This window comes from Malaya genurostris, chromosome 3 (assembly GCF_030247185.1).
Source record: "Malaya genurostris strain Urasoe2022 chromosome 3, Malgen_1.1, whole genome shotgun sequence".
Classification (NCBI taxonomy): Eukaryota; Metazoa; Arthropoda; class Insecta; order Diptera; family Culicidae; genus Malaya; species Malaya genurostris.
Window position 1 is genome coordinate 302,917,458 of NC_080572.1, and position 25,429 is coordinate 302,942,886.

Here is a 25,429-nt window from a genome sequence, read left to right on the forward strand (position 1 = left end):
TGTCGGAGACTTTTTAAAAAATTTTAAGACCTTTCATTTGCTTCTTAGTTTGTGAAAATCGGTAAAGAAATTTCCGAGATTGCGCATTTTTTCACAAATTTGTGCATATTTCGTTGTAATTCCGGAACCAGAAGTCGAATCCAAATGAAATTCAGGAAAATTGTATGGGGTTATAAGAGCTTTCATTTGAATTTAAGTGAAAAGAGTGAGAAAATTGAGTGAGACACACACTCATTTTGTGATCATAGCCTTTCTATATGAGAAAGGCAAAAGACAAGAAACACCATCAATAGGATATTCAACTAATCAAAAGTTTGAATAATAGGGACAGAATTGGTATGAGCAGTTAATTAAGAAGGTTACGAAGTTAATAGAATGCTAAGCAGTCCGTTTTTTAAGTAATTGTCCACATTTGAAAGTTCGCGCGACGCAACCGAACGAACTTCCAAGCAACTTCTAGAATAAGTACATTGTTCAGCTTCTATGCTGCGAGAAAGTTCATGCGGAACTTGTTCTGTACTTTCAAGTGCTCGAAAGTTCCGAGTGTATTTTTAAACAGTGTGATAGTGGATATTTTAAGTCATAACAAACATAACTTAAATGGCCCTTTAATGAACTGGAAGCATTCATGTCTTACCGGTCGTGAAATATCGTTCAAAGTGGAAAACTACACAAGAAAATATAAACGGTCCCGGAATGACTTCCTTCCGGTCCCGGAATGACTTGAGAGCTAACTGCTAAAGCTCTCAAGTCATTCCGGGACCGGAAGGAAGTCATTCCGGGACCGTTTATATTTTCGCTCTACCTCAATGATCTGAGCTTCTCAGTGAAATGTTTCGAGCTATCGTATGCTGGTGACTTCAAACTATATCATCTGATAAAGGAACAAGACGATGCAAGCTTTTGGTCAGTTCAATTGGAAACAGATGCCTCTAATTGTCCCGTTATACAATTTTCCCTAAATCTATGATGCATGATGTAGTTCTACCACCCATTATAGCAAAACAATGGTCCGCTCTCACATCACGAATGAATCAATCATGAATAAATGAACATAAATTACTAGATACTTCATAGAGAAACTAAAAGGCGGTTCCCGGGCACTTGGAATCTTCTTCCATTGACTAGATCATATGAGTCAGCCGTAATGAAAACCATCCTAATGGAGATTAGTCCCCATGAGCGAGGCGAAGAGCTCGAGTTCGCGTATTGTTAATAGTAGAAATTTGGCATTTCCACTTTCCCTATCCATGACGTTTTTGCTGGGTGACTTATTGTATTTATTTTGAATATTATATTTAAAAAAAACTCTACGAAGTAATAAATACAGTTCATAGACTGTTGACGAATCACCAGTTAAAAAAAAAAAGACACAAAACACAAAGTAAGCTAACCACCTTCGATTACAATCTTTCGCAGAATGTTCATAAGCTAATGTCATTTGTGAAGAATTTTTCATCATAAACGCTTTCGGTGCGTTCTTTCGTTCACGTGTTGCTTTTATCAGCCTACCCGAAAAAAAACATCTACCTTTATAGAACTCTGATGAACGTTGTTTTATTCATTACTAGCTGACCCGTCGAACTTCGTCTCGCCCGTTTTTTTTAAATTTATGTTTTCGGACAGTAGAATTGTCAAACGTTATGCTGTTAATGTATCTTTCCATTATTTTACTGATTACTTGGCTGCGATGAATTCATAAAAAAATTGTGAATATGTTAAAAGCTTTTGTTACGCAAAAATAAAGCGAATGCACCGCGAATCATCTTTTGAGTCAGTGCATCGAATAGCGATTGTTGATCTCTCTCAGACTATGGTTTCGACATATGGAATAAAAAGTGAAGCAAAAATAACTGAGATGACTACTTTAAATTGATTAGAACAAATTTACAAAAGCTGCCCTTCGCGACTTCGCGTTCGTCACTTCTCGCTAGTCTGGTGATATTATTTAATCGTGTTTGATGAATGTTCGTAGCGTGACAATCACAGGAAAAAATTTCCATTAACAATTTAGCGATAAAACTTTATTTTTACTTTTAATGTATGACTTCTGGTCAGTAAGTAACTATTTAGTAAATTTTTTGGTGCGGGGGAGTGTGGTGGGCAAAAAAAAATTTAACATATCAGAGACTCGGATGTTTCGCATCGCTCTGGTAGACGGTAAAAGTTTAGATGCGAGAAATCTTCTTCTTCTTACTTAAATGAACCTTGTTACGGCGAATTTTCCCACTTTATCTTCAAATCCTTACTCCTCCTTGAGTACTATGGTTAGTTTGATATTGTTAAAAAATCGAATGATAAAATGAGTAATTCTTGGACATTCGAAAGTTCAAGTTACCATTCTTTTAAATATTGTATCCATTAACTTTTACATGAACACTGCATTCGTTTAATAGTTTTATCAATAGTCATCTCATTAGTCAACACCACATAATTTTGTTTAGTACCCCACCTACAATTAATGAATGGTAGAGTTCGGCACTGAGAATCTATATCAGAAAGTTTTATATGAAAATAATGTGCAGTTCTTCTGTTATAGAGGAGTGAAGATGAGGAGTGATTGTACCAGTATGCAGTTTATCGTTCGAGTCAATGCATAAAATCTCACAACTAATGGTTTTCAATCCACCAGAATTTACCCGACGCGAACGAACTTCAGCATGCTAAATTCAAAGCAAACCTCTATGATTGATCTCATTATTTAAACAGCAGCATCTTATCATTGATTCGTACGAAAATCGTTCTATTTATAAGGTGATTTGTTCAACTCACGCCTACGATGGCCAACAATAAACAACTAACTGATTACATTGCACACAATGCATCTTCTGGTAAACAGTATCAGAACTTTTGATCATGTTTACGGTATAGCTAGAACACTCATATGCGTTCCATCATTGAATCATTTGGTAATCAATAATGTTGATACCCAATTAAGCACGTGGCTCGATATGACGAACCACATGAATTCACACAAAACAACTCGTAGCGCGCCAAATGATTCTTTCAACGATCTAGTATTCCTTTCTTCGACGGCCAAACACTTATGCAACTCGTTATGCGTCAAACACCTATCGATGATCTAGCAATCATTGGCGACTTTTTCAGTGGAAAATTCCATTGTCCATACAAAATAACTTTATTGGTTTTTCCCACTTTTCCGGTAAGTTTTCTTAATTTTTTTGATGTACGAACCCGGTGGGGGTAAAAACTGATCAAACAAAAAAAAAGCATCTCAATCCGTTCATCCGTTCTTACGTGATGCGATTACAAAGAATGATCTCTGCATTTTTATATAAAGGGTGATTTTTTAAGAGCTTGAGAACTTTTTTAAACAATAAAACGCATAAAATTTGCAAAATCTCATCGGTTCTTTATTTTAAACGTTAGATTGGTACATGATATTCACTTTTTGAAGATAATTTCATTTAAATGTTGACCGCGGCTGCGTCTTAGGTGGTCCATTCGGAAAGTCCAATTTTGGGCAACTTTTTCGAGCATTTCGGCCGGAATAGCCCGAATTTCTTCGGAAATGTTGTCTTCCAAAGCTGGAATAGTTACTGGCTTATTTCTGTAGACTTTAGACTTGACGTAGCCCCACAAAAAATAGTCTAAAGGCGTCAAATCGCATGATCTTGGTGGCCAACTTACCGGTCCATTTCTTGAGATGAATTGTTCTCCGAAGTTTTCCCTCAAAATGGCCATAGAATCGCGAGCTGTGTGGCATGTAGCGCCATCTTGTTGAAACCACATGTCAACCAAGTTCAGTTCTTCCATTTTTGGCAACAAAAAGTTTGTTAGCATCGAACGATAGCGATCGCCATTCACTGTAACGTTGCGTCCAACAGCATCTTTGAAAAAATACGGTCCAATGATTCCACCAGCGTACAAACCACACCAAACAGTGCATTTTTCGAGATGCATGGGCAGTTCTTGAACGGCTTCTGGTTGCTCTTCACTCCAAATGCGGCAATTTTGCTTATTTACGTAGCCATTCAACCAGAAATGAGCCTCATCGCTGAACAAAATTTGTCGATAAAAAAGCGGATTTTCTGCCAACTTTTCTAGGGCCCATTCACTGAAAATTCGACGTTGTGGCAGATGAAATTATCTTCAAAAAGTAAATGTCATGTACCAATCTAACGTTTAAAATAAAGAACCGATGAGATTTTGCAAATTTTATGCGTTTTATTGTTTAAAAAAGTTCTCAAGCTCTTAAAAAATCACCCTTTATATAGATATTCAGCTACAAAAATTATCTACTAATTGGATACGGGTTGTAGCGTGATCGGTTAATCGATGCCGTTCATGCAGCCCTCCTGGGTTCGATTCTTACCCACAGCCAAAAAAAAATATCTTCAAATTATTGAGAAGCTACCAATCAAATGATTAAAGAGGAAGTTGAAAACATTGTTCGGATTTGTGATTAGGAAAATTTAAAACAAGTTTCTCAGTACTCAATAAGTTTAATTTTTTTCATTTCATAAATAATGTATTTTAAAGCTTAAATTATAGTAACAATAATAACAATGGTTTTTTCATATCACTTTAGTTCGTTATCCAAGTCATAACTTATGCTCCTTGTTCTCCGTCGAGCGACACGTTTTCAGGAGTGTCAGGAATAGCAGCAGCAGGAGCATTGCGACGACCTCGTCGTCGAGTACGGACACGTAGCTTTTTCGGTGCTGCATCAGTTCGATCAGTTCCCTCCGGTATGCCATTTTCCGGCGTCACTACGTGATCAGCAAATAGTGCACCAACCGGAGGAGGAGGAGGAGGAGCACCAAGGGGTGCGCTCTGCTCGGGAATACCCTTCGCAAAGATACCGGGAGCTAGGCAAGCTACGGCTTTCGGAACAAATCCTGCTCTGCCGCCACCGGAATCACCACTCGAATTACCACCGATCGGATCGGCGGGAAGAGCTTCCGATTGAGGAGCACCGAAAAGCCCAGTTGAAGCCGATGCCGGAGCACCAAAACAGACACCGGTAGGATTCACTGTTTGTGCGGTTTGCGTTCCAAACAGGGACGGTGATGAAAATTTCGGAATCGCCAGAGAATTAGACGGTCCACGCACGGGTTCTCCACCGAAAAAGCACGTTTGTGGCCTTGGAGGACAGATTGCAAGTCTGTAGTTAGGCTGTACGGGGGCGTAAGCGTTCTCTCTAGCGGCACACTCTTTGTTCACCGCAATATCCAGTCCTTGTTCTAACTGCAAAGTTTCGTTTTCCTCACACAGACGGTCCAACACCTGTCCGGTCCTCAATCCGGTGATGAACTTATCCAAAAGAATGGACTGTAAACTTTCTCCAAACTTGCAATCCACTGAAAGTCGTTTGAGTTTTCCGTACCACTGGGTCACGTTCTCGTGGTTCTCTTGGCGCGCGTTGTAAAACTTAGCTCTTTCCCTAAAAACCGAAACTTGTGGACTAAATTGTTTCCGCAGCAGTTCACATAAGCTGAGGAAAGATTTCTCTTTCGGCGGTGTTGGGTGGCACAAGTCTCGCAAACTCTTGTACGCATTGGCACCGATAACACTGATTAAAAAGGCACTTCGTTTCTCTTCCGGGACATCGTTCACTTCAAAGTATTGCTCCAACCGTTCGTAATAAACATCCCAATCATCGAAAGTACTGTTAAACTCGGAAATCGAACCAATCATTTGCGATCGACTCATTCTGCTGGCAGGACTTTGTGAGTATCACACATTAGACTGCCGTGCGTTTTCCACCGGCAGATGTTTTATAGATTCATACAAACTAACACTTGAACGACAAACCGACCGGCTTCTCCTCCGACTAACACAACGGGAAGCTAGTTACCATGGCTGCAAGTGTGGTGGAATTTCCATCACCAATATATTAGTCATTATATTTTTATAATCAACCGGGCACCGTGACGCCAAAAATTCCATTTCCAGATTTTTTATTATCTATTCGAAGGATAAGTTAAAGCTGATCAAAAAAATATATAGGAAGAATCTTTTTAAATGTACAGATATTTTTACCTTTACCTTGACTTTGAATACAACGAAAATAAAACAACTTTGTATTTACTCCACTTGTGGAATAGTTTCAAGTGCCTACTTCGATGTAAAAATGATTAGATTTCTCTTCTTTTTCGCTTGTGGAGTCAAATACTAGAAGCTTTGTAAATCTTGGGAGTGGGAGTTTACTCATAGTCAATCACAAAAAAACCCCAATCCAAACACACGTGCGGTAAATGAATTATAACAATAAATTGCAGAATAATGACGTCATAGTGCGTGTCATCGAGCAATTAGTAAGGAGACGTAAATATAACGTGGTCGCTATGTTTGTTTACTCAGCCTGCTTCGTTTATTTGCTTTCGAAATGAAAACATTTCACTGCCAATCAGTTCTTGTGACAGCCAGAAAAATCGTGCAGTAACTTCCAAGAACCGTATTTTCGTACAGCAGGAAAAAATAAAAACCTCCGTATTCGATCCCATCATTGTTATATTTAAGACACGGAAAAGTTGCGGAAGAATAAGAAACGGTTGTAATTAATTCATTTTTAATTAATAGGACTATTATTAGTACAAACGGCTCTATTGTATACTTATTGGAAGGAACACAAATAAAAAACCATTCCTAATCCACCTGGTGGTGTGATAATGCCCTTCTCTTGCCATTTAACTTATCGAACAACCTAATAGTAGCTTTCAAACGAGTCTAAGTCTTTCAAAATCGATTCTTCAATCTCCCAGAAATTTTGTTGCATCGAAAAACACTGGGATTTGTCGGTTATGTCACATATAAGATTACATCTCTCGAACAGGAAATGTTCGCCATAACCCTTTCAAGTTTGATTGACAATGTGAACTTTCAAATTAGTCCAAGTTTATCGAAATTCGTTGAGTCATCTTCGTGAAATTCCAGCCAATGAAAAATATGCGTTTAGACGTTAACGTCACTTATCCCAAGTAGCAATGTATCAAGTTAGTTTATATTACTATTCTAGTAACTGTTGTGTTATGGAAAAAGCTCAATTTTCCTGTGCTGTGCAACATATTTTCAAGTTCTTCTGTTATAATGAAAATTTATTCACAACGATTGTACTGCCCATACTTGCATATCGGTCCCATATGGAAAATCGGCATGTCGAGAAAAAGACGATTAAAATTTTATTTTCGAATTTTTTTTATTTATTGTGCTACCTAATGCTAAATCATGGTATTATTACATGAAATATCGGTAATATACCTGTGCTATTCCAATATTGCAACAAATGCAATAGGTACTTTGCTTATAGGACAGACATGAGTTGACATTTTACTGAACAAACCCTCCAATTTTATTGCAATTTCTGAGAGTATATTGAGAATAGATTGCATTCCTCAAATTAACTCAATATTGGCGAAAATCGATATGGAACTGATATGCGAGTATGGGCAGTGTACAACTGATACAAAACCTCATTCGTCGATTCCATCACAAAGGCAGTAATAAAATCAGCGAAAAGAACAGTTAAACTCTAGAAAACTACAATGAAATGGAATGACGTTTACGAGAACATAACAAACTTAGTTTCTAATAAATAAATGAATTTTCAATACAACTGCTTTTAACACAAACATGAATGTTGTAAAATAATCTGCACATGAAAAATTATAATGCTACATTCAAAAGAATTGATCTTTTGTGTTTTTGTTAATGAAAAATCGACAACGAATTGCATTTCTACGGTGAAACATGTGTACGTACGCCCGAAATTTTCAAGCGTGTTTTGATAATTGTACACCAATTTCTGTGAAAATAACTGACTATGAATTTTAATAAGAATCATCGGAATGGTGTTTAAAATACGTATTTTCTAACATTCTTAAAGTTTTCAGATGATTTTGATCAAGCTAATGTTTTGTTGAACTTAAGAAATCTCTAAATGAATTTTTCTTGAATATTTTTCAATATGACATCGATGGTTGAATGAGTTGAATAGAAAATTATTCACCTAACGTAATGATCTTTATTATCTAAATACCAGGAATAATATGTTAATATTTCGGAAAGAAATGCTCTACGTTTTGTTATTTTTTATTAGTTTAAATCTTCTTGAATACAGTATAGTCATTCATCTTAGTCGGGCCCGACTTTTGTGATACGCACTGTAGGTATTATTTTGGTAAGCCCATGTGCTGGAGTTGCAAAAACTAGTTGCTCAAGCGGTAAAAAATAACTATGAAAGTAACTATGATGAACTTAACTTTTCGTTCAATACCTTTAAAAAGTGATGTCAGGTCTGCTCATTTCTTTTCGCGAGATGACAACTGAACACAAACTATCTGATTGATTTTTGTTTTCATTGCGTGTAATTGCAAGTTTTGCGTTCATTTCAAACGAATGAATCTTGCACAAATTTTTTTGGTATGCAGACTCAACAGAAACATATTTTTTACAGCAAGGTTCTCAATTCGACTAATCATGCCATGCGAAGAGCATAATTTCGCTAATTTTTCTTCCACAAGAGATCTATAGCAATTTCGACGTATATTGTGTCCGATACAAATATGACAGCCGTTTGGAAAATTTTTGCAGAACTTCTATAATTGCTTGTACAACATGGCACGTTGTTGATTTGCTGCAAAATTGTTTTATATGAACTTAAAGTTATTCTACACAAAATATTATATAATAATCACATGCTTCGCGTTCAAAACAATTTAGGAAACAACCCGAAAAGCTTCTGGAATCACGTAAACGAACAGAGGAAAGAGTCAGGACTACCAACTCACATGTCCAATCATCAACACCCCATGATATATGCAATCTCTTCCGAAAACACTTCAGCAGTGTTATCATCAAATCTCTGAATCTCATCCTATCATATCGACTTCTATGATTCAGTTAGCATGCGCCAAGCTGAAGTCATCTTCGAACGCTGGACCAGATGGTATTCCTTCAATAGTGCTAAAAAAGTGTTCGACCAGCCTTTCAGTCCCACTGTCGATGATATTCAACTCATCACTCATCTCAGGAACGTTTCCTGATATTTGGAACAGCTCATTTATCTTTCCAGTATTCAAGAAAGGAAATAAGTCTGACGTTTCCAATTATCGTGGGATTGCGGCATTATGCGCAATTTTCCCAGTGATTCGAAATTATTATCCTGGATTTTATCACTCACAATTGCAGTAACTACATCTCCGAAACTCAGCATGGTTTTATGTCCAATCGTTCAACTTCAACGAACTTACTCTCCTACACATCTTTTATCATCCGTTCTCTTGAAGCACGTCCCCAAGTTGACGCAATCTTTACAGATTTCTCCGCAGCCTTCGACAAGATAAATCATCAAATAACAGTAGCTAAGCTGGATAGGCTTGGTTTCAATGGATCTTTTCTGAACTGGCTCCATTCATATTTAACTGGCCGAAAAATGTCTGTAAAAATTGGAAACTGCTCGACGACACCCTTCGCCGTTAGCTCTGGAGTACCTCAGGGCAGTCATTTGGAACCATTTATATTTTTACCAAACCTTAATGATCTCATTTTTTGCTGAAATGCTGTAAGCTGTCCTTTGCTGATGATTTCAAGCTATATCACCAGGTTAAATCTCAAGAAGATACAATATTTCTACAATTACAGCTTGACGCATCCGCCAATTGGTGTCAAATTAACAGAATGGCATTAAACGCTTCAGTATGCTCTATGATATCCTTCTCTCGCAAACACTCGTTTATAAGATACGAGTACAATATTACGAGAAAAGTGCTGAAACGCGAATCGTTCGTAAAAGACTTAGGAATTATTCTTGATGCCAAGTTAAACTTCAAAAACCACATTGATTATATAATGTCATTATATTTTGCACTAGTCCATTCGACGCTTGAATATGGTGCCATTATTTGATCACCTTACTATCAAATAGACAATTAGCGCGTCGAAGCTATCCTGCGAAAATTTGTTCGGATTGCTCTACGCAATCTACCATGGAACGACCCTGCTAATCTATCTAGTTACCAAGATCGCTGTAAACTTATAGGCTTGGATCTATTATCTGTTCGTAGGAATGTCTCAAAAGCAGTTTTCATAGTCGAATCGTTACCATCACGTATCGATTATCCCGAACTCTTACAATGAATTAATTTCGACATTTATCGTAGTAGTCTGTATTTTAGATTACCTTCTGCCAGAACAAACTATAGATTCAATGAACCATTTACTAGTATTTGTCGTTTATTAGATAACTTAAATAATATCTTCAATTTTTATGTTTTTCGAAATGTAATCAAACGATTATTTCTTAGTCACTTATCATGTTAGTTTTAGAATCAAAGATTGGTACAAAGATCAGGAGGTTTTATGCCTGCTGGAGGCAATGGTTTAAAAATTCTCAACTCGGAACTTTTCCCTGCTCCACATACATACAATATTGTATTTTCGTTCAACCCCCACTTCGTCTCTTACCCATCCACCATTGGAAACGAACTAGATTCGCTCGCAGAAATTAACCCGGTCGTATCTTCTCCTTTCTCTCTGTCTTCCACCATGCATTTTTTGATCTCTAATTAGATCTACATGCCGATTCTAACACCGTTGTTAGCCCACGCTCGTCTACTACCTTTTCCACCAATCCTTTTATTCTATTCCCACTTTTTTCTTCTCTCTCACCTTTTAAGCAAGAGTACTATTACTGTCATGTAAGGCCTGGTGCCATCAACTAGTTATAGGGTTATAGATTTAGTTTTAATTGTTAGTTTTAATTGTCAGTGTTAAGTCCAAATGTATCTGTTAGATCGTTTTAACCTGTTGATACAAATGATGAGAAGGTTTTATGTTTGCTGGAGAGAGAGAGATTACCAAAGTTCATCTCCATCGGGCTTTTTCCTGTTCCCAAATAAATAAACCAATAAATAAATACAGTGATTTTTTCGGTAGTATTGTGAAACTTCACAGTGATAAGTTGCACAACCGAACATATCTATCATAAATAACAATTGTAGAAATTCTTGAAATTTGCTACTTGGGTATACTTTATATCTTCAGAACCGGAAGTTGCAGTCATTTGATTTTCAACCTACTTCTAAATTTCAACGAGCCTAGATTTGCGTTTTGTCGGTTAATTTACTTATGCAATGATATCTCCGGAACCAGAAGTGACAACCTTCAGGAATCAGGAATCAGAACAAATTGGCTCAAATGGCACGTTCCCCTTGATATTTGGAGATTTGTGCCTTGCCAGCAATTTGTTTTTAGCATCATTTTCCCGATATATAAGAGGGAAGGATTGAAAGGAAATGGTAAGGGTTGGACTAGGAGGATGGGAAAAATTGACGACACAAAAACACATAAAAGCAGAAGTAAATTCTGCACCCCTAAGGGATGCTGAACAATCTGCTGAGGATCACATTTAGTGGAAGCAGAAGGAAATTCTGAACCTCTACGAGGCCCCGAACAGTCTGCTGTTAATAAAACCTCCAACCCCCGAGAGGATTTAGAGATCTTACAAAAGCGACACCATTCTGCACTCCCGCAAGAATGCAGAACGACTCGCAGTATGTACGAGCAGAAGTAAATTCGGTACCCCCCAAAGGATGCCAAACAATCTGCCAAACCCTATTTAAGGTGAATACAGAAGGGATTCATTCACTCCAGGAAGAACGATGAACCCTTCTGACTATAGCTCCTTACCACATTGGGTGAGAAACGAGAGAATATCCTTCAATTTTAGCTCCGCATACACAGACTCAACCATGTATGGAGAACCAAAAACCCGGATACGTAGCTGCGTCAATGCGGGACAGTTACATATCAGATGATATGAAGTACCATAATCACATTCACACAAATCACACGAATAATACTCAGCACGTTGAATAGTAGCCATGTGATAATTGAGTTTGCAATGTCCAGTCAGAGCTCTGACCAGAATACTTCAATGATACTTGGAGAAATGCAGTAGACACTTTGACATTTTCAGATTTAAATCTGGTAGAAATGCTTTTGACTGAGTGCAAGTTTGCAAGCTGCGCCAGTAGCTGGCATGTTTGGATGCAGCCCAAGAACGTATCTTGTGCTTTATCCAACTAGTTGAAAGTGGTAAAGCTGGTTCAGGACCAACGAAATCATTCGTTGCACCAGCTCTAGCCAACTCATCAGCCCATTCATTTCCAGTAATACCAGAATGGCCGGGTACCCATATGAAGTAAACAGCATTTGAAATGCTGAGGTCTTCAATTTGAGTTCGACATGCGATCACTAGATTCGACCGTGAGTCATTCGAACTGAGTGCTTTTAAGGCTGCCTGACTGTCGGAACAAAAATAAATACGTTTACCACAGATCCTCTGCTGAAGTGCCGATTGTACTCCACACAGAATTGCGTAGATTTCTGCTTGGAACACAGTACAGTATCTACCAAGTGAATGAGACTGCTCCAGCCTCATTTCACGACAGTAGACACCAGCACCAGCACGACCATTCAACAGAGAACCGTCCGTAAAACAAACTATGTGTTCATCAAGTTGTCGTTCCAGACAACCAGACAACCACTCCTAACGAAGAGGATAGCTCACATTGAATGTTTTAAGAGGAAAACTGCATGTGAGAGTTAGGTCACTAGGAGCGAGTAAATACTCATCCCACGGAACCATTTGAGACCACAAGCGAGTGTGACTGGTAGCATATTCTAATGGGTTACTGTTCCAAAGCCCTGTAACCCTAAGACGGTATGCACAAGATAATGCTTCTTGTTTTAGGAACACATGTAGTGGTTTAATGCACAGTAGCGCCTCTAGAGCAGCAGAAGGAGTTGTCGTGAATGCTCCTGTCATCGCCATTAGGACCATCCTTTGGAGATGATTTAGCTTTGACTGAACTGTCGCGACTTCTCCTTTCTGCCACCATACAAGACATCCATATGCTAAAATTGGTCTAACGATAGTTGTGTAGATCCAATGAATATATCTGGGTTTGAGTCCCCATGATTTTCCAAAAGCTCGTCTGCATTGGCCGAAAGCCATGCAAGCTCTTTTAATCCTGAAATCAATGTGAGCAGACCAATTCAGTTTTGAGTCAAGAATAACCCCGACGTATTTAACTTGATCGACCACAGTGACCCCTGAACCAAAGAACTGCAACGGACGAGCTCCTGTAATTATCCTACGATGAGTGAAAAGCACCATTGATGTTTTGCCCGGATTTACAGATAATCCAAACCTGACAACACCATTGTTCAACAGATCGCAGGGCTTGCTGCATTAAATCAAAGAGAGTGTTAATGCTTATACCGGTCATCAATATATGATAATCGTCGGCAAAACCATAAGTCGGAAATCCAAGGTTATTAAGTTTCCTTAACAAACTATCAGCGACTAGGTTCCATAAAAGTGGGAATAGTACACCACCTTGAGGACACCCACAGACACTCAGCTTTCTAATCTCTGGCCTGCCGAAGCGATGATCAAAGAAGTTGATTGCTAAGCATTGCGTGTATCCAGTAAGGGAAAAACCCAAGATATTCCGTTCACGACTGCAATGTTTAACCTCCTGCAGCCATTCAGCCATCGGCACGGAAATACACCTTGACTTAGGAGTTCCTATTTTTGTGGCCTTTTACGACATGGAATAGGAAACCAGTGGATCAATTCTTGGTAAAAAATAATTCCGCCGGATACCACACGGCTTACCTGTTTGGTGGACTTATACCACCGGTACAGGTGGACCGTAGCGTTATTCTTAGCAGTTGGGAAACCGCTACCGACACTACACGGCTATCTATGCTGCTCAGAGAGGGAAGTTAACATTGATGGTCAACTTCCATGGATGGCCGAGCAGCCGGTAAAACTTCACAGTGATAAGTTGCACAACCGAACATATCTATCATAAATAACAATTGTAGAAATTCTTGAAATTTGCTACTTGGGTATACTTTATATCTTCAGAACCGGAAGTTGCAGTCATTTGATTTTCAACCTACTTCTAAATTTCAACGAGCCTAGATTTGCGTTTTGTCGGTTAATTTACTTATGCAATGATATCTCCGGAACCAGAAGTGACAACCTTAAAACTTGATCCACAAATCAAATGAGCCTAGGCGTGTTAAAAAATGAGAAAATTTAGCGGTAAAAAAACAAAGTGCTCACACATACACACACAGACATTTTCCGATCTCGTCGAGCTGAGTCGAATGGTGTACAATACTATGGGTCTCCTAGGCAACATTCGAAACTCGGTTTTTGCAGCAATTCTATATTCTTATACTGCCCATACTCGCATATCAGTCCCAAGTGGGTGTTTACCACTTTTGAGTTAGCACGATGTATAACGTCTATTTTTACGTTACTTTCAGAAATTGACAAAATAATTTGGGGTTAGTTCAGTAAAATTCGAAAATAATATCAAATCGGGTCTGTCCCTAGTGTAAAGTGCTTGCATATCTGTCCCACGCATTGAAAATCCCGTTTTAGTAACTAAAAATGTACAGGATTCATGAATTTTTTTCTGGTCTCTGTACCAATAATTAGCGCTAGCAGTGCAAGCAAAAATTTAGATAATGTAAGAAAAACTATCTTAGAATCGATCTTTGGATCAGTGATGGTATGTCACCAGAGTGATACACGCTGGTGTCAGATTCTTGTCTACATAGGGGATGCAAAAGCGAAACATCGCACAAAGAGGAAAACGCACTTCTTCTCTGTGTCGAATAGACAGAATTTGAGTGTGTGCTTGTGGTTAAAGCAGCTGACGCGAGTGAAACACATTCTCTTCGCATGGATCGCTCTTACGCGCTCTCGCCTAAATACACCCAAGTGACCACTGGTTTATAGAAGGTAACGATGAAATTTATAGAAGGTAACGATGGCTTTGCTATGAAAATCTTTTTCATAGCAAGGAAAAACTAAATTTTAACGATAAATGGCACTTTTGCAGAATATGTGTGCCCCACGCTTCTCTTATGCCAACCATACACCAGAGTCCTCACCGGCGTGCTTACTTCGGAGAAAATATCTTCATCCACCTCAAAGAATTTCAGAGCTGCGCTCTAGCAATTTGGTGTAATCCAGAGCTAGAGTTGAAAGAAAATAAACACTCGCTCTCATGGTGCGTGCACACTTTATATAACAGTGGTGTATATGTGTGAAAGAGAAGAGCTCTCGTTGATGTTGTCAGTGCCAAGGGAACTTGCTCTTCGTCACACAGAGGAGATGAACATCTCTGCTTTGGATATAGCCGGTACAATGAATCTTCTAGGATATTTTGCGTTTCGATATCAGTTCCTCGCTAAAATAACTTCCTTCAGAATCAAACGTATTGCTCCCGTTTATACTCACAATTCCATCCTCCAGAGCAACAGCTTTTGGAAAAGATTGGGCTCTTCGCTACCTTTAACTAAAATCAGATGTAGGCTTATGCGAATATTTCAAATCGGAATTATTTCGAACGTACTGTGTTGAACGAAAGATTTCTTAATATTTCTCTCGAATGCCATTGAAACCTTCAAAGTTACTGTTTGAGCTTTCTTACGTGGAAGAGTCATCACCATCAGTGCGGTAAAATTTCATTTTCAATCGAATAATATAAGATGAAAATGAAATTTATGGCCGCTGACCGTCAGCGTATCCCTACTAATTCATTTGACTTTTGTTGCCATTTTCAAGTGAAGCTCCCAGAATTCATCGTCAGTTGAATAGTCGTACCTAGTCATTTGAAGTTTTGCTTGCTCAGTTTCAAGTGTCAAGTAGTATAGCTGCTTCATTGTCTTCGCTCTTGGTAGTAAGCAGATTCGAACGAATAGAATTATAAATGGAGTAAAGTATTAAAAATGAAAACTGAAGGAGGAAACAAATAATTTATGTGTATTCTGTGATTGATATTTCATCTATCTGATTAGTCTTTCATCTATTGTCTTGAACCAATTCGAATGTTTACATGAACCTCATTTGAAGGCCGCTTTCACACTATTGAAAGAAATATTTTGTTACTTCAAGAGATCAACTGACGGTGGTTAAACTGAGCCTCGATTGAAGAGAAACGAGTGATGAACTAAATGCTGTTCGTTCGGGCCGTCAGCAAACATTGTGTGTGTCAGAGATTGAAGTTTACTGCAGTGGAGAGATCGTCAATGTGTTTCACATTCAGTTTCAATTGAATTGAATGAAATTTTACTGCACTGATCACCATACAATTTAGTTGCATCAAAAACATGATATTACCAACTTGATTATATCGAACGATTGAAAGTTTCATACGAATAGAAAATCAAACATGAAATTTTGCTACGTGCGAGAGAAGCATAGCATGCTAAGATGGGACCGATGTGCGAGTATCTTTTCGTTCGATAATAATAATACTCGCATACGGGTCCCATCTTGTTGCGTACAGATTTTAAATAAACGTCATGACGAAAAATGCAATATTTCATTTCAGATGAAAAGTTTATAATGTAATCCATGTATGTGATTCTAAAGTAACAAGGATCAATCATCACAGTAGCGGAAAAAAGCGAATTATTACCGAAATATGTATTCATCTTTTTCTCAACTAGCCGATTTTCAATATGGGACTGATATGCATATCATGAAAAATTTTTAAATATAAGCAGTCGAAAATTATAGAAAAAAATGTCTTGAATTCGTTTACACTTTTATATGTTATGTTCCATTTTTTTATAGGTGTCAAAGTCGTTACATGTACCCGACCAAAATCGATTTAGTCTGAGCTGATTATTATGAGATCAATTTAGTAAAATCTCGTTTCAATATTTTTTTCAATGGAGCGATTTACGAGGGGAATGACAGTAATTCATTTCGTTATTGCTGATAAAATATTTATTCCACTTTGCATTATTTGAACTCCATATGCCTAATTTTTCTACATATACCGAAACTATGAGAAGTAAGCTTCGCTTTTTCAATCACATTGAGATTATTATTCATTTATCTAGAATGTTTATGAATAATTTGCCAGTCCGCTTGTGTTCCATGATTACTGCTATGGAAACTCATATAATAATATCGTTGTTGACTACCAACAAGGTAATTTCATGTTCATGTGGAAGCTACCACATTCCTGTTAACTATTTAAGAACTAACGCATTTTTGGCTTGATTTAAGGTGAGATAAATTATCGATTAATCAATTTATACTTGATTTTTATCATTTATTTTGTAGGAGTTGGTTTACTGATTCAACGGTACAGTTACCAAATTTATAAGTTCGGGTAATGCGATAATTGATAGTATCACACAGCACTAATATTTATAATTACTGAAGTATTTGCTGTTATAAATCAACTATCTGGTTGAATTAAATAAATACATTGAAGGCAATGTCTACGGAGTAGAAATTTCGGAAGTGCTTAAATAATTTTATCTTCATTCTATGCCAAAAATAGTTGTTTATCTATTTGCAAAGTTTGGTGTAATACGAAAAAGAACTTATGTTTCAAAACAATCAAAAGGAATATAAATATTTTAGTAACTAAAAATAGTATAAAAAATCAAATATTGACGAAATATTTCACGAACATGTTTGTAGATACCAATACTACAAAACAATAACACTTAGCGAAAAATCGGTTACCTCGTGAAAAAGGGGGGGACCACCTCAGAAATTTTTACTCTGCTGTTTGTTTGTTTCAAATAACTTGTTCTTGGGGGAACGGGTATAGCGTGATGGGTAAGTCGATGCTTTTCACGCTTCCCACCTGGGTTCGATTCCCAACTATTTTATATGCTGATAAAATATTTATTCCACTTTGCATTATTTGAACTCCATATGCCTAATTTTTCTACATATACCGAAACTATGAGAAGTAAGCTTCGCTTTTTCAATCACATTGAGATTATTATTCATTTATCTAGAATGTTTATGAATAATTTGCCAGTCCGCTTGTGTTCCATGATTACTGCTATGGAAACTCATATAATAATATCGTTGTTGACTACCAACAAGGTAATTTCATGTTCATGTGGAAGCTACCACATTCCTGTTAACTATTTAAGAACTAACGCATTTTTGGCTTGATTTAAGGTGAGATAAATTATCGATTAATCAATTTATACTTGATTTTTATCATTTATTTTGTAGGAGTTGGTTTACTGATTCAACGGTACAGTTACCAAATTTATAAGTTCGGGTAATGCGATAATTGATAGTATCACACAGCACTAATATTTATAATTACTGAAGTATTTGCTGTTATAAATCAACTATCTGGTTGAATTAAATAAATACATTGAAGGCAATGTCTACGGAGTAGAAATTTCGGAAGTGCTTAAATAATTTTATCTTCATTCTATGCCAAAAATAGTTGTTTATCTATTTGCAAAGTTTGGTGTAATACGAAAAAGAACTTATGTTTCAAAACAATCAAAAGGAATATAAATATTTTAGTAACTAAAAATAGTATAAAAAATCAAATATTGACGAAATATTTCACGAACATGTTTGTAGATACCAATACTACAAAACAATAACACTTAGCGAAAAATCGGTTACCTCGTGAAAAAGGGGGGGACCACCTCAGAAATTTTTACTCTGCTGTTTGTTTGTTTCAAATAACTTGTTCTTGGGGGAACGGGTATAGCGTGATGGGTAAGTCGATGCTTTTCACGCTTCCCACCTGGGTTCGATTCCCAACCCCGCACATAGGGTCAGCAAACTTTTCTAGCCCGAAAAGGTGAATGACCACAGTGTTAAAACCTCTATAAAAAAAATTTAAAAAAATGACTTGTTCTTGAAAATATGAAGGCTACAAGGTCCCATATTACCCAAATTGTACAGAAATTTTGAAACACTAAAAATTATTATATTGTTTCAGTCCATTGAAGAGAATTTTCGTTTCAAAATTAGCTTCTTATTCAAAACCAGAATTAACTCAATACTGTCATCATCCTTGACGATTTATTGAACTGTTTGGCTCATGCAATTCTTCTTAAGGAACGACAAATTGCTTCGGATTCCACGGGTGTAGACGGGGTTTCCACGCATGGAAATTTTCAAAGAAGAGCGATTATGAACACTTAACTTGTATCTGCAATTATTTTCATAATTTTATTTCTTTTTATTAGGAAATATAACAATTACCTTTGTTTCGTATAGCAACTGAGCATACTTTGATGTGATAGCTTTTGTTTAACATTTATAAAATGTCATAACAAGAACTAGCAAGGGGCTAGGCCAACTGATTCAATAAATAGTGCTGTACTTGTTTGGAGTACTATTATTAGTATTTGATATGAGTAATCTGGGAAAGGCATCATTACTCAACTAGGTGGATTAAAACAGGCATTTTACTAATTATTCTAGATACAATGAATCTAACTAAACTTATTTTATTCGAACTGCTTTTAATTTATCTTTTCTTAGTAATAATTCGGCAAGAGTGGATTTTTTTCAAAGAATTATTCTATTAATTTCAACTATAACTTGAAAGACGATTACCTTTCCCACGACCTACCTTGGTATTGACTCCAATAAGAAAAATCTTCCTTTTCGATAGGCAAGATGCATTATACTTCGTGATTATTATGAAATTCTTTCGATGATACTTCCGTGTAAGTATTTGTTCGTACAAAAAAGTGACAATTTTGGAAAAGAATCTATTGATAGAATAGCTCAAAAATAAAATTAGAAAATTTGTTTGGAAAATTAATCGAAATAGCTTGCTAGATATTTTGTTCGGAATTCAGAAACACATTCTATTAAAGCTTGAATATAGTATAATCGAAGCACATCTGGTAACCGTGAAATACAATAATTCACATACCACATTTAAGTTCATGAAAAAAAACATAGTTAGCAAAAGCACACAATTTCATCGATTTCATTCTGCTGGTAGTTGTAACCGGGCTAGCTAGCACCCGCAGTAGCACAAGCCCCGAAAGTGGGGTAACTCAACCATACGAATCCATTGCCTACTTGGTTTGGTGGTTGTGTTGGAAACCGACTGACAGACGGTATAAATATCACCCCAGACAGCGTTTTTCCTTTAGTCTGGTTCAAAATGTGAAGTTTTACGGAGTGGAAGTAAGTACAACGACGTGCGGATGGAAACTACAGCCCCTTCTTTGCCCTTGGTCGACACCGCGTACCATTGGAACACCGACACCAGCCATTTTGAATTGCAGTACTCCGGTGGATCCGTTATCTCCACATCAGAAATCGTCATTAGCAACAGCCGTAGCAGACTGCCGTCTCCGTTTGCTGGGGTGAAGTCCGAATCGAATACACCATTCGAGAGAACCGAAAAGTGCTAACTTACAAGTGACGCGTCTTGAGATGGAAGTTTTGTGACTGGAATACTTATCTGGCTTGCATGCATTTGATGAGAATGGACAGAATTGGAGTGCTTTGCTACAATCAACCATTTTTTGAACGAATTCGCGAGTAGGTGTAGGAACAGGGAACAGAACCCTCGGATGGACTACCCTTGGAGTGACCTTTTCGGGACGTATCAAGTGGAAATTCTTCGGCACGCGATTAACACTGATTAAATTCAGTGATCACAACTGATTAAATTCAGTAGCTAAGCTTTTCAAGCTTAATCAAACGAAGCATTTATGCTTCGCCAAACCAAGCGTTAAAGCTTGACCAATCAACTGAAGTTGGAGCATCGCTCCTTGCGTAACAACCTCTGGACTGATCTGAGTGGACGGCCCGTATCTCTCGCAATAAAAAAACGGTACCAATAATGGAAGTAAATTGTAACGTGATTTGAGGGATCGAGCGACGGCCCGGTGATGAAAGGGGATATCGTTCATTGTCTGGAGACGGCCTATTCTCCTCCTTACCAATCGGTGGGTTGAGCCGGGGACGGGAAATCAGCCAGCATGAACCGTAAAAAAGTCTATTGAAGTCTATTACCAATCAAAAATGTAGAAAACCCGGTGTTAGAGCCACCGCTCCGCTGGATCCAAAAAAAAATACTGATCAGAAAAATAATAATAAAAATTCGCAAGAATACCAAAATGTTTGGATGTTTCATTTTTAACATTGAGAAAACATATTAGTGCTGAAATGGCTTCAGGTTCAAGGATTGATTTTGTTTGTATTTTTAAGCTACCTCAGACGTATGCCTTATAATTTTTCATTCTACATGCCGAATTCAGTAAAACAAATTGCATGTCAACAGAAATGCTTTCATGCTTTCAAGGGACAAGAAATGGCCTACTTTATTTATCAATCGCTAGCCGTGGTGGTAAGAAGAAAAGACGCAATTACAGAAATGACATTTGGTTTGCTTCGATGGGCGTTTAATTTTCTAAATTTCGTTTTAGCACTCTTTCAATCTCTTTTAAAGTACTGTACATTTTCATTTGCTTTTACAACTGCTATGATCGATCTCAACTACACTTACAAGTTTGTTTTAGCGTTGGCGAGTAAATACCGTGAACATGAACATAAACTTTCTTGGTGTTGGTGGCCGGTAGACAGTTTATTTGTTGTATCTTGTACGAACAGCGTGCGGCATATTTTCACAGTACAGTTATCTGGTGGTTAACACAATTACAGGCCCATCACGAACTGTGTAGTAGTGCTGAGATTTGAGTCGGGAAAGCAAAAAGTTACAATTTACAAAATATCAATGTTTTTATGAAGCCACAAATATTTTCTTTTCGTCTCAAAACTTTTACATCACCTTATAAAATAAATTGGCAAGATAGACTGAGAACTGTCTTTACCATGCTTATTGTGACACCACAAAGGAAAAAAATGAAATAATTACAATTCATATATGGAGCTGTCCCTTGCCGTAGATTTATGAAATACATATTTTTAATTCATAAATCCATAGTTGGCTTAGCCCATTCTTCTGTTTCGTCGTGGAAGTTCAGAAATGTTGAAAAATAAATATTTTGGCAAACCGACGACATCGAATCATGCCATATAGTTGCTATCGGTTATCTGTTATTTGTCATTAGTAGTAAACAGAAGAAGAGTACTTTACAAAATTTGATTGGTAAATGATCGTTATCGCTTTTGAATAATACATTAGCTATCGAAGACAAAAACTGTGAATGGTCCTGAAACTTGCGGAAATACTGGCCGCTCTACCACAAAGTACGAAGTTTTCTGGGTGAATCAGAGGGAATTCTAACGTGAGATTTTGCTACTCTGATACATATTCTCGCACGTGTTTGATCATTCAAGCCACATTGCTGTCTAAAGCAAAATTGTTTCATCGCGTTCTTGGAAGAACTGAGCCAAGGCACTTTTGAACTTGTTGAGTTCAGCATACAGCATTCCCTTGCTAAGTGAAAAGTGTTTGTATGGGAAAACTATCCTGTGTCAATACGTGAATACGTCTTACTTTGCTATGAGGCGCCATTCCAAAATTTATCCTCTGGGAGAGTGATAAGTTTTTGATCGTGAATATCTCGTGTTGTATCTGACGTATGAACAAAATTTTTGCTACCTGCCATCGGAAATATGGTCAGCAATTTATGATAAAATTTTCAGTTGTATGATATAAAAACGAACAATTCAAAATTAAAGTTTCCTGAAATGTATGCTTTCAACGAGTATCAAAGAGAAAAACTCATGACGAAAATTCAGTTTCTGAATATAACTACATTTCCAGATCTAGAATTCAGTTCCAGATAAAAAATCTAGTTAAAGAAACAAGGATTTAGTTTCAGATTTCAGTTTCAAATGGAAATCATGAGTTTCTCGTATTTTTTCAACGTATTAACTTATTTTCGCTCCACATCATCGGAGATATTATCAACAATTTGTGATAGAATTTGCCGTAGTATGAGATAATCTCATATAGTCAACGAAATATATATATCACGAAATTAATTCTAATGTGTATCCTAAGTAAAATAAGTAAAAATTTAATACTTGCATAGATGACTCGTGCAGCTCAAACATTTATCCAGGTCCAAAATTCAATCCTAAAGGTCAGTTCCGAAATTCAATTCCAGAGTCTGAATTCCAGACAAGAATTTTGTAACTGAGTTCTAGTCTGGACCTCAATTTCAGTTCCTGAAATCAGTTTCCGAATTCAAATCCAAGTTCTAAATTCATTTCTGAAATATAGTTTCATAGTCCAGGTCTAGAATCAAAATCCTGATCTCCGTTTCAAAATGTCGATTCCAAAATCCAGATCTGAAATTCAGTTTCTCATCCAGATTCCAAGATCAGAATCGAGCTCCAGAATTCGAGAACTGAAACCGAATTTTAAAACAGGAATCTGGGCCTGGATTTTGGAACCGAAATTTGTAACTACGATCAGGATTTTGATTCTTGTATTCCCAGAATTCTATTCTAAAATCAGGCAAGTACTCAGAGAGAAGGGGGGGCGAAATCGGGCATTTTCATCGGTTGGTTTGATACATACTATTTATGAATTAATTTGAGCAGTACTTCCAAAAAACCGGAATCTGGAAATCGGTATAACCAAAACAACTTAGTCTGGCATTCAACTAATAGGGCCTATATAATGCAAAAGCCTTAGCGCGGTTTCTCAAAATTTTCCCACATTTTGCATAGTCACCAGTATTTTTCAACATATCCACAATCAAAAGCCGGAATCTAATCAACAAATTTGCAAACTAGAAGAACTTACTGAATAGTTTCGAAGTATTTGCTCCTTTTTACATCGTCACTTGAAAAACCATACCCTTGAAATTGAAGGTTGTAATCACTCATCACTCAGTAGTTCCGGAGCAAGAAGTTGAATCCGAGCTATGAGGCTATAAAGAGTGTATCGAAAATAAGCTATCCACATGCATTTGTGTTGTACGCCTGTATTTGTGATGGTTTTTATGCTCAGATCACAGCATGCTGTGCGTTTAGCTGTCAGCTTTCGTATGTTTACTTGTTTGTGCGGTTGAAATTCCGCGTTTTCAAAATGTCGCGTATTGAAAAGGAAGTGAAAATTAATGTTCTGGACACATGGCTAAGTGAGAAGGGTATTGCTATGCGAAAATTGGCGAAGCTGTTCGGAATTCGTAATGTCAATGTAAAAACCATCATTAATAAGTTTGGGGAACACTATTCTTTGGATGAGCTACCAGGAAGAGGCAGAAAACCCGGTTCTTTCAACCTGGACTGGACCAGAAAGTGGTATCTCTAATCATGAAGAACAAATCAATGTCAATACGTGATTTGGCCAAAAAAGTAGGAACGAATGTCATATTGATCCATCGTATCAAGAGGCGAAATCACCTGAAAACCTACAAGAAGCAGAAAATCTCGAAACAAAGTGTAGAACAGAAGAAGCGAGCAGCAACAAGGGCCCGGAAATTGTATTATCTTCCTTTGCAGTGTCCGGATGCATGCGTTTTGATGGACGATGGGACTTATGTAAAGGAGGACTCAAAAATCCTTTCAGGTCCACAATTCTTAACTGTCGTTGTTGGGAAGGATGTGAGCGATGCGGACAGATCGATTCAAGTAGAGAAATTCGGTCGAAAGATACTGGTATGGCAAGCAATATGATCCTTTGGTTAGAAGTCAACCATTTTTTACACTACCAGAACTATAAATGCAGAAATCTATCGATCTGAGTGTCTCCAGAAGAGATTGCTGCCTTTATATAAGAAGCATAGTACACCTCCACTGGTTTGGCAGGATTTTGCGTCGGCTCACTATGCCAAAACCACTCTCAATTGGCTTGCGGAAAAGGGTATAAATTTCGTTGAGAAAAATATCAATCCACCAAATCGCCCTCAGCTTCGACCCATCGAACGTTACTGGGCAATCGTGAAGAGGGTCTTCAAGAAGACTGGTAAGGCAGCTGGGAACATGTAGGAGTTCAAAAAAATTTGGTCTCAAGCGTCCAAAAAATGCGATGCAACAGTTGTCCGGAACTTGATGAAGAGCGTTCGATCAAAAGTTCGAAAATTCGTGAAGGACTAACTTAAATTTCATTCGGTTTTCATTATACTCAAGTTTAAACTTGTACAATAACGGACCAATTTTTAGTTTGAATAAAATATCGTTTTTTTTTTCATAATTTGAAAGAAAACTTTGTGGATAGCTTATTTTCGATATCCAATGCTTGTCGTGACCTTCCTTTCATGAAACTTCTTTATCATTCAAGTCCATTGGAGTTCCAATTTAAATTTTATTTAATGATAGACTGTTTTCTCTTCCATGAGTTCAACCAATAGCCAGCTATCTTATATTAAATAAAAGAGATGAACTGATACAAACAAACTTGAAATAGTCATAAGATCATGTATAAAATGAATGTATTTTATTTTAATGTAATTTATAATAGCAAATCGCTTGATAAAAACAGTGATTAGATTAACTAATCAATACCAAAATACTAATATGATATTAGAAATGAATTAGGTTTAAAGTACTATGTATTGAGGATGCCACGGCGAAGAAAAACTTATGTATATTGCCTATGAAATAAACGTATTCATGACAAAAAAAAACTTCATAAGTTGATAAGTTCGATCAGTTATAATGAATATTTTAAAATGCATAAATCATATAAAATACTTT

At 37.1% G+C, this 25,429-nt stretch overlaps 2 protein-coding genes across 4 annotated transcripts in view; one reads left to right on the forward strand and one right to left on the reverse strand.

Moving 5' to 3' along the window:
• LOC131435117 (opsin, ultraviolet-sensitive) overlaps positions 1-25,429 on the forward strand; it is a 316,741-nt gene that overhangs the window by 262,208 nt on the left and 29,104 nt on the right. The window lies entirely within an intron of this gene.
• LOC131435120 (uncharacterized) lies at positions 4,456-5,731 on the reverse strand. The gene has a single exon (XM_058602665.1). It carries the CDS (start codon positions 5,674-5,676, stop codon positions 4,573-4,575), a length of 1,104 nt encoding a protein of 367 aa, XP_058458648.1. The 5' UTR covers positions 5,677-5,731; the 3' UTR covers positions 4,456-4,572.

Bases quoted from the DNA above. Each gene is read 5' to 3' on its own strand.
- LOC131435120 (XM_058602665.1), bottom strand. From the start codon at position 5,676: ATGAGTCGATCGCAAATGATTGGTTCGATTTCCGAGTTTAACAGTACT.